Raw genomic sequence first — 10,838 nt, forward strand, 5'->3', positions numbered from 1 at the left:
CAGCCACGAGAGTGGCTGTATACTATAGCCAGCGGGGATTTTTCACATTCCGCAGTGTTAAATGGAAAATACCCCCATGCCATTCTGATGCTTCCCATAAGCTAATTTCAAAACAAAACTTTACAAAACCTATAGTTCTGAACTCAGAAACACTTGCTTAACAACCTCTCAATTTTCATGGCGATACACAAAACAGTCAGAGAGAATCAAGAGTTCAAAGTCTAAAAAGTGAGAAAAAAAACCCAGAGCCCTTTTGGACTTCTTTCTGTCAGAGTTCTCACAATCTGTTGAAATTCATTAAAAATCAGCCATGTTCACAGAGTGCCTGTAATCCTATTACTGACCTTGTCCCATACTCTGACCTTCATCTTCTGCAGTTTAAAAGTTGAAAAAATGCCTGGCTGATTTTTAATTAATTTAAGAAAATTTGCATTGAACTGAATGATAGTGCTGGGCATGCTCAGTAAGAACCAATTGTCAGTGTTCTACAAGCCAGACTCACAGCTGCTGGGCTTGCCTAATCAGGGGGCCACAGCCACACCAGACTTTGATTTCTCGTGAGACAGTCATGGCTTCCCTCAGAGAATCCTGGGAAGTGTAGTTTGTGAAGGGTGCTGAGAGGAGACTCCTGTTCCACTCAGAGAACTCCAGTGGCCAGACTGGTTTAATGGTCAGCCACTCTGACTGAAGGTCTGTGAGGGGAACAGGGTGTCTCCTAGCAACTCTTAGCACCCTTCACTAGCTACACTTCCCAGGATTCTTTTGAGAGAAGCCATGACTATCCAAAGTGAAATAAAGGCCTAGTGTGGATGTGGCCAGGGACAGCTTTGGTTTAAGTTTGGGTGGAAGGCTACATGTGCCTGCTGTAGAATGAAAAGGTGGGGGAAAGCTTAAAAAGCAATGATGCTGTTCACAATTTATTTATTTATTACATTTGTATACCGCCCCATAGCCAAAGCTCAACAACAATTAAAACATTAAAAACAAATATACAAATTCAAAAACACATCTTTAAAAGCCAATTAAAAGACATGCTAAAATGTCTGGGAGAAGAGGAAAGTCTTGACCTGGCGCCAGAAAGATAACAGTGTTGGTGCCAGGCACACCTCGTTAGGGAGATCATTCCATAATTTGGGAGCCAAAACCAAGAAGGCCCTCTCCCTTGTTGCCTCCTCTAAACTTCCCTAGGAGGAGGCACCGGAGGAGGGCCTTGGATTTTGAGTGTAGGAAAGGGGCTTCCTCTCTGCCCAGTGCCCCCATCCAATCTTCTCCCCTCCCTGTCCCTCCCCCAGGTCAGTTTCACCTATCCTAAGCGTGATTGCACAGGAGTAAATCTCAATGAACTCAATAAGCATGCAAATGATCAAACCTGCCCTTCCTCTCCCTTTTGCCCCACCCCCTCCCCTCCCTGCCACTCCCTCAGGTCAGTTTCATCTCTCCTAAGCATGACTGCACCTCTGCCTTCCCCTGGGACAGTGTTGGACTAATATGTATTCAGAGCTTAACAGAACATTAATGTTTAAATGACTATTCCCTACACCAGTTGGTCATGGAACCGACCAGAGGGACGGCAACCCTGGACTTAATCCTCAGTAGGGACCGGGACCTGGTGCAAGATGTGTGGTTGAACCGATTGGGAGCAGTGACCACAGTGCTATTAAATTAAACATACATGTAACTGGCCAATTGCCAAGAAAATCCAAGTCACATTTGACTTCAAAAGAGGAAACTTCACAAAAATGAGGGGATTGGTAAAAAGAAAGCTGAAAAACAAAGTCCAGAGGGTCACATCACTCGAAAATCCTTGGAAGTTGTTTAAAAACACTATATTAGAAGCTCAACTGGAGTGCATACCGCAGTTCAGAAAAGGTACCGCCAGGGCCAAGAAAATGCCAGCATGGTTAACGAGCAAAGTCAAGGAAGCTCTTAGAGGCAAAAAGTCTTTCTTCAGAAAATGCAAGTCTTGTCTGAATGAAGAAAATAAAAAAGAACACAAACTCTGGCAAAAGAAATGCAAGAAGACAATAAGGGATGCTAAAAAAGAATTTGAGGAGCACATTGCTAAGAACATGCTACAACATTCCCCAGGTAGGAATACACAAGCAGAGGCAGCCTGTAGCTCTAGTTAATTTCGTGTGTGTGTGTGTGTGTGTATGAAAAAAGATGAGAATGATTGAATAAAATTGCTGCCTAGAGGCACCCTACATCACCATTAAATGAGTGCACAGAGAAACACTGTAGAACATGGCCTTCCCTGTCCTCAGTTCCAGTTAATAAATAATATCTGAGCTTTGTCCTGAAAACAAAAGAACCCTCCATCTCTTCCTCTCTTACTAGGTTAGTTACGCTTCTGTTTACCATTTTCTTGACAAAACACAATCTGCTTTCGTCTACCGGATGATTCCAAATCAAGAACCTCCAAGCCCAGGGATTGTGAGACTACTCCTGCATTTCAGGTGGACATGGATCGGTCTCTTTGCTCCTGACACTGACAATGGAGAGAGGTTTGTGAGGACCTTGACACCCTTGCTGATCAGGAGTGGAGTTTGTGTTGCCTTCTCACACATCATGTCACGACAGGCTTCTTCTACATATTTTTGGCATCTAGAGGAACCAAACCAACCTTTGATTTTCATGCAAGGACACGTCACTGTATTTCTTTACTATGGAGAGTCTCAGTCCTTCTTTGATGTAGCACACATGGTAACAACCATGGACACAACCCTGAAACCGTTTGCAGGGAAAATTTGGATCACAACAGCTCTGCCATATGCCAGCTCCAATACCTGTCTCTGGGCACTTCGCAACAAAAATAGCCGTGGTTTTTTATCTTTATTTATCCAGACAAAAAAAGGATCTAAATATGACGATAGCATGCCAGTTATCTATGGGGACAGTAATGTCTATCCACTTTGGCCAGAAGGATATGATTGCTTCTATTTGAAGCATGTGTTATCTGTGAAAGGCCAGAACCGATGCAGCGAGAAGGAGAACCTGGCAGGTTTCCGTCAGGATGTCCTTGAAAGGAGCCTGTTTCAAGACACCTACGGCATTTACAACACAGTCCAAGCTCTGGCACACGCGTTGAATGCTGCATACTTGTCCAGATCCAAGCGAATGTTGATGGCAGGTGGAAACAGGTTGGAAGGCGAAAGAGGCCAGCCGTCACAGGTATTTCTCCCCCCCCCCCGTCTAGTGATGTGGATGGATATTGTTTCACTGAACAAGGCAATCATTTCTATTCGGCAGCCGTTATTTTACCTAAAGATGCCAACTTGCAAAGAAGTCATCACTCTGATAAAGCTCATGAAGGCCTCAGGTTCAATCTTTGGGGGTCCACAGGTAGATCTGGGAAAGATTCCTGTCTGAAAAACTGGAAAGCTGCTGTCAGGCAACCTCATCGGTGCTGAAATAGATGGACTAGGGGTTTAACTTTATGAGGCAGCTTACTATCTTGGAGCGAGTCTCTGAGAGACTTTCACAAGCAGTGGTGAGATGCTGTGGCATTTTGCCTGTTTCTGAGGCTCGCTGGATTCTGCTCATCCACTGCTGCAATTCTTTTCCTTTTTCAGGTACCTCTTTCTTAGTCTTCACTGCTGAAGGAAGGCCCCATTTCCCAACACCACAGTTACACTGTGAACATTTAAAACAAAACAAAAATACCCTGCTTGGCCAATCTGTGTTTAGAACATACAGTATGTGAACTAACAGAGTGGAAATAACCAACTTCTCTAAATGCTGGGATTTTGTCCTCTGTCATTCTAGTTTCTTCCTTTCCTGAGAAACATCCGGTTTTACAATTCTTCCATGGATGGAGTGTATTTGGATGAGAAGGGGGACCTGGCAGCTGACTTTGACATTGTGAACGTCATGAAGTTTCCTAATAATTCCCTTCATGTAGAGAAAATAGGCAGTATGGAAAGACAGGGAAGCCCAGGCATACAAGTCACCATTGATCAGGATGCCATTGTTTGGTCCCATTGGTTTAATAAGGTGGGTGAAGCCATTCAATTCATTTCATTCTCATTAAGTGCTGATAATTTTATCCCCCGCAGGAGAAAAGCATTTAATCTTAAAGGAAAGTACCCTACATATCCACTCATTAACCAAAAAGCACGGCAATTAAACATTACTTTATATAATTACTTATTACATATATATCCCACCCTTCTTTCCAAAGGAGCCCAGGGCAGCAAACATGTCAGTGATAATTAAAATCTTCTAAAAACTGTTAAAAACAGTTCCAGGCTATGGTCTGAAGGCACATGAGACCAGCACGTCTGGTCAGTGTCTGGATGGGAGACTGCCTGGGAACCATCTGTAAGCTGCCTTGGGCTTCTATCATAAAAGGAAGGTGGGGTATAAATGTAATAAATAAATAAAAACAGTCATATACACTCAAAACTAATAATTTCAGCATTGCCAGGGACAGTATTTTTCAACCATCAAATATCTGCGTAAATGAATGTTTTTAAATTCCTCTTGAGTTAGAGAGATGCAACTCACCAGGGAGGGCAGCCCACAAATGAGAAGCCACCAGTGAAAAGACCCTGTCTTGGATCAGTGCCAACTGGGCAACCCCAAGTGGCATAATGAAGTTAAAGTTCCTGTTTTCTGAGTCCCATATTACCTCAGGAACAGGCAACTTTATATGGTCGTCACATTCCCTCACAGATATTTATCAGGGGATACATGCTGGCAGGGGCTGGACCCAGAGTTGATGATGGGTGGAACTATAGATGAAAGTGTTCTGGATCAACTAATCTGGAATAAAAATGATCTGACTTCAATTTTCACAATGCTCATTCTCCTTGATCCCTTAGCAGCTTTTGATACTTTTGACCATGGTATCCTTTTGGAGCATCTTAGGGAGGTGGAGCTTGGGGGCATGTGCTTCATAGCTCCAGGGCCACTTCCAAAAAGTAGTTATAGGAGGCCTCTGTTTGATACCATGGGAACTCTCCTGTGGTATTCCACAGGGTCCCATCTTATCCCCCATACTCTTTCACAGCTATATGAAGCTGCTGTGAGCTGTCATCAGGAGACTTGGAGTAAGGTGTCACTAATATGCAGAAGACGCACAACTCTATCTTTCTGTTCCATCTGAATTGGGAGAGGCAGTTGAGGTGTTGGACCGGTGCTTGGCGGCGGTGATGGGCTAGATGTGGGCCAATGAATTGAGGCTGAATCCTGAAAAGACAGAAGTGTTATGTGATCAGAGTTCTCAAGTCCGGGAGGTGGGGAGACAGCCTGTTCTGGACACTCCCCTGGAACAGGCAGGTCACCAGGGTCCAACATTGCCACCCTGGGCTCCTAATGGGAGGAAGGGCAGGATATCAATAAACAAATAAACTAAGTAACTAACTAACATTGTCACTGGAGACTCAGGTGGCCTCAGTCGCTTGGAATGCCCTTTTGTGCACAGATGACTTGGCCACAGTGCTCCATGCTCTGGTAACTTTGAGACTGGATTATTGAAGATGAACTCTTCTTGTCCCCTAATAGCAACCACCTCTAACTGTCCAACTCTGAGTTTTTTAATCCACTCTGCATTCTCACTCGCATACCTTGCTTGCTTTTTAATATGTTCTTAAACCTTTTTAAAAAAATGTTTTTAATCTTAGAGGATGTTTTGAAAGCTTTTTTAAGAAACGTTTTTAAAGATGTTTTGTTTTAATATGTTTTAAAGTTTGTTTTTATGAGGAAGGGGCAGGATATAAATCAAACAATAAATAAATAAAATAAATACCCCCTCCCACCTGTCATTCAAACATCATTTGTGCCTCTTTTAACATTCTATTAACACAATCTTACCTGAACACAATTTCAAAACAGCTTTTTGAAACATATGCATAATTATACATAATTATGATTTGATATCCACAGAGAGGAAGCCAAGGACCTGAACTTACAAGATCTGAACAGGGTGATCCATGACAGATACTATTGGAAGTCGCTGATTAATAGGGTCGCCATAAGTCGTAGTCGACTTGGAGGCACATAACAACCAACAACTCTGTCTCATGTTAGAAAACCAGCTTACAGGCGGAATGACTTTTACTGAGACCCTTAGACTGTAATGGGCAGGCAAAGCTAGGCATGCCTTTGTAGGCCATCTCTGAGCCTACAAAAGTGTAGTTTCCGGTCAGCAACCTGGGTTCCTTTGAACCTTCCCAATTCAGTTCAAAAATGGAAAAGGTTTCCAAATGACGTAAGAAAATTCACTAATAGGCAAAAAAAACCTTGCAGTTTAAGAACGTACCTATAGCCCACAGATATTTCTATCAATCTTTAAAAAGCATGGAAACTGGGCAGCTATTGGGAATGCACCAGCGGAGCAGAAGACCTGACCTCCTCTCTGAGATATTGGACTGCCCTACAAATTGGTCAAAATGCAAACACCATTTGGGTTGGTCTCTCACAGTCCAATCCACTTGCTGTGTAGCTTGGAAGAATTTGGTAACATGTGTCTCTGAGCATGTGCTGTATAATAACAAACACAGAGAAGATGCAATGGAACAGGCTAGAAGAAGTGAGAGCAAGGATCTAAATAGACTAGAAGAGGTCTGCTCTTGTAGGAAATCCATGAGGTTAGGCAGATTTGAGAACAGCACTGAGCGGGATGAAATAACTTCTTGCAAGGGTTAGCTTAAACTGCAATTTTATACATTTTAATCAAAATCAAGGTCCAAACTGTGGCATTCAACATTACTTGACATTTTTTAAAAAAAAGGCATTTTCAGAGGGCCTGATCATGATTGGGACTGTGATGTTTGGGTTAAGTGTTTAACCTTTTCCTCCTGTGGTAAACTCCAGATGACATTGCCTCTCATCACCACCACACTGGCACTGTTACTTGGCATGAGGGGAAAACTCTTATTGGCTCCAGTGAGCTTCCACACATAGAAATACCCCTCACTCTTGATCCTCTGTCTTTGTGGGTAGACAGTGCCTCGTTCCAGATGTACTGAGAGCTGCCGACCTGGGGACTTCAAGGTGATCCGGGAAGGAGAGCCACTTTGCTGCCACAATTGTGCTCCCTGCACGGAAGGGACAATCTCCACCATGGAAGGCAAGTGACTCCAGAGGAATGAGCAGAATTTTGAGGATAGGGCAATATCTCTTGAGACATCTCTAGAACCTGAAGTTGAAGCAAATGACCTTTTGTTGTTGTTATGTGCCTCCAAGTCAACTACGACTTATGGCAACCCTATGAATCAGTGACCTCCAAGAGCATCTGTCGTGAACCACCCTGTTCAGATCCTGTAAGTTGAGGTCTGTGGCTTCCTTTATGGAATCAATCCATCTGTTGTTTGGCCTTCCTCTTTTTCTACTTCCTTCTGTTTTTCCCAGCATTATTATCTTTTCTAATGAATCATGTCTTCTCATTGTGTCCAAAATGACCTTAGGTGGTGGGAAATGGTGGAAGTGGTGAAGGATTCAGTAATCAACTCCCTCACAATGTTATTTGTTTGTGTCATATCCAGACACACATGCACACATGCATGCACACACACACACGTGTGTGTTTTATATACAGTTGGTACACATTTTAATTTATTTACTAACCTTTGCAATTTAAACAAAATATGAGTTTGCAATATGCTGACTGCGTCAGACTATTAGGGCTCATTCACATGGGAGCTGGACTTAGTATTAAAGACAAAGCGTTTGCCATCGCATGAGATTGCCAAGGTTTAGACTTCCTACCATCCAATTGCTTTTTTCCATTCACACTGAAGGGAAAGGATCAATTACACAGCTTTCTAATGACCACACCCTCTTAAGGTCAAAGCACCACTTCCTCTGGTTACCTTGGCAACTGAGCATGCTCATTTGTTCCAGAGTAAGTTTTATTTAAAAAATTGTATTTTCACTGCTACAATCCAGTTGAAATACAAATATTTGTTTGAACAGTGTTATGCTTTTATGCACAAGTTGGGGGGGAAAGAAAAATAAAGTACCATTTGCAACAGGGTTGCAGAACGGGATGCAGCAGGAGGAGGAGGGATTGGGCATGGAGAGGGGAATAATTAACACATCACCTAAAAGAATTGGAGTAAAGTGTCTACAAACCCTAGAGATATGAACTGGTGATGGAGAATTTTCTCCTTCGGGACCTTTGACTGGAGCTCCTTGAAGAAAGTTGAAGACACAGGCTTGAAGCAAAAAGGTAAGTCTTTATTCTTTACAAGCATATGCAGGGTCAGCCTCTCAGAGACATCCAGGAGAGACTGCAATGAGGCACTGTGTGCAAGCTCTTTTATACAGTACTGATGCAGCATGTGACATTAGTTTACCAATCCCACAAGTTCCTTCCCACATAACGTAACAGTTCCTCCTCTCTGCAATCTTTCCAAACCAATCAGAAAGCATTAGGTAATTCTACTTCTTATTCCAATATTCTGTCCATCTTATTAATATCACCATTGTTCTGCTGTCTCACCTTATTGGTGGTTTTTGAGGCCAGTTGAAACCAGTTACTATTGTGAATGTGCCTTCGAGCAAGCCCGGTACATCCATTGTTCCATTGTTCTTGATCGGCCAGACAACCATGTTCCTTAACAATACCAGGTTGGGTTTGGCTTGCTCAGCTCAGGGTGGCTGAAATTCCATGAGCACCACAGTTTTAATAGTTTGTTACAGGTGTTCTTATTTCTTATATTTTCTTAGAAATTCCATTCCTAACTGTAAAACTTCATAGCTATGGAGGAAGGGTTATGACTAAGGTGCTGTACTATGGCTGGAAGTTCACATAGTTAAGAAATACACTGAGTAATTCTAAACCAGCCCCTGTCTTTCAGCCTCAGAGGAATGGAAAAGGCAAACCACTTCAAAATACCTTCTTACCATGAATACCCACTTACCAAGTTGTATTCTATTTATCAAAAGAGAAAACACACCAAGTTATTTTAAAATTTAGTATTAAAGCAGATCACTCCCATCAGTTACAAGTTAAATACCATTGTTTCAAAAGAGTGCCAGTGTGGTGTAGTGGTTAGAGCACTGGCCTAGGAGCTGGGAGACCAGGGTTCAAATCCCTGCTCAGCCATGAAATACAATTTCTCTCAGCCTAACGTACCTCAAGGGTAGTTTTGATAATAAAATGGGGTGGGGGAAAATCATGTACACCACCTTTAGTTTCATGGAGAAAAGGTGGGATAGAAATGTAATAATAGGTAATTGTAGGCTTCCCATTGGGGCAAATGGTTGGCCACTACGGGAACAGGATGCTGGACTAGATGGGTCCCCTTTGGCCTGATCCAGAAGCCTCTTCTTAGGTTCTTAACTGTGGATATATGAGTGATCCTGAAGCCACTCTTTTTCCTCTCCTCAGATGCAGAACACTGCACTAAATGTCCAGAAGATCAGTATTCAAACATGGAACGAGTTCAATGTATTCCCAAGATTATCGTGTTCTTGGCCTATGAACAATCTTTAGGGATCGTCCTGGCTTTATTTGCCCTGTTCTTATCCTTAACCACAGGCTTTGTGGTAGGAATCTTCATTAAATTCCTTGAAACTCCAATAGTCAAAGCCAACAACCGGGACCTCTCCTACATCCTCCTCATCTCCCTCCTGCTTTCCTTTTTGTCCTCCTTCCTCTTCATCGGCCAGCCAAGGAAAGTGACCTGCCTTCTTCGACAAACAGCCTTCAGCATCATCTTCTCAGTTGCCATTTCTTCTGTGTTGGCAAAAACCATCACTGTGGTGCTGGCTTTCCTAGACACAAAGCCAGGGAACAGGGTGAGGAAATGGCTGGGGAAGGGTCTGGCCATCTCCATTGTCATTTCCTGTTCAAGTGTCCAAGTTGTCATCTGCACCATCTGGCTGGGGATCACTCCCCCATTTCCAGATTCTGACATGCACTCTCAGCCTGGACACATCATTCTGAAATGCAATGAAGGGTCTGTTGCCATGTTTTACGGTTCCCTTGGCTACATGGGCTTCCTGTCTGCTGTCTGCTTCACAGTGGCTTTCCTGGCCAGGAAGCTGCCTGGGACCTTCAATGAAGCCAAGCTGATCACCTTCAGCATGCTGGTCTTCTGCAGTGTTTGGGTGTCCTTTGTGCCCACCTATCTGAGCACGAAGGGGAAATATATGGTAGCCGTGCAGGTCTTCTCCATCTTGGCCTCCAGTGCTGGCCTTCTGGGCTGCATCTTCATTCCCAAGTGCTACATAATTGTACTCAGGCCTGATCTGAATACAAAGGAACATCTTATGACAAAAGATGGCATCTGATTCTTCGTACATTATTTTCAATGTTGGGAATCTGAGTCCAGCATTGCAGTAATGAATATAAGCAACTTGCCTTGAGAATGGTTATTATGAGCTACAATTCTCTTGACTGTCCTGGCTAACCTTGTTGGATTCAGACTCAGACTCCCCCCCCTTTTATGTTTAATGTGGGATTTCAATTTCGAGTGTTTCACAAATCAGCTTGAACATTATACAGGATTCTGTGCCTCTGCACAACAGTACAAGGCATGACTATTCAAGCTAAGACATTGTTGCAACAATTAACCTCTTGGGACTCTTTTAATAGGCTCAGGATGGGCTCTCTATTTGCATGGGGAAGATTTCTCTGAATGGGACTGGGCTGGCAAGCAGACACTCCTACGAACAGGGGGGAAAGCTGGTGCTAACTGCTCATGTCTGCACATTTGCCTGCATGCCCTTGTCAATGGGGGGTGGATGGAGGAAGGTCAGCCAGATCCTGCTGAGACACCACCTCAGATTTCTTCTCCTCAATAGGAGGTGCTGGCAGTGGCAGCTTGCACAACAAGGGAGGGATGGGAGGAGGAATAGGGTCTGGCCCACTGTCAGACAGCATTTCT

At 43.4% G+C, this 10,838-nt stretch overlaps 1 protein-coding gene across 1 annotated transcript; it reads left to right on the forward strand.

The window, feature by feature from the left end:
* Positions 1–2,874: 2,874 nt before the first annotated feature.
* LOC133379064 (vomeronasal type-2 receptor 26-like) lies at positions 2,875–10,242 on the forward strand. Its single transcript, XM_061613673.1, has 4 exons — positions 2,875–3,171; positions 3,766–3,897; positions 6,946–7,072; positions 9,338–10,242. Exons 1-4 carry the CDS (start codon positions 2,875–2,877, stop codon positions 10,240–10,242), a joined length of 1,461 nt encoding a protein of 486 aa, XP_061469657.1.
* The last annotated feature ends 596 nt before the right edge of the window (positions 10,243–10,838 follow it).

This window comes from Rhineura floridana, chromosome 3, assembly GCF_030035675.1.
Source record: "Rhineura floridana isolate rRhiFlo1 chromosome 3, rRhiFlo1.hap2, whole genome shotgun sequence".
Classification (NCBI taxonomy): Eukaryota; Metazoa; Chordata; class Lepidosauria; order Squamata; family Rhineuridae; genus Rhineura; species Rhineura floridana.

What these genes read in the sequence shown, in the direction of transcription:
- LOC133379064 (XM_061613673.1), top strand. Translation starts at nt 2,875, where the DNA reads ATGCCAGTTATCTATGGGGACAGTAATGTCTATCCACTTTGGCCAGAA. An exon ending in AAAGAGGCCAGCCGTCACAG is followed by an intron (nt 3,172 to 3,765) that starts GTATTTCTCCCC and finishes CTGTCATTCTAG; the next exon opens with TTTCTTCCTTTCCTGAGAAA. An exon ending in GACAATCTCCACCATGGAAG is followed by an intron (nt 7,073 to 9,337) that starts GCAAGTGACTCC and finishes TCCTCTCCTCAG; the next exon opens with ATGCAGAACACTGCACTAAA.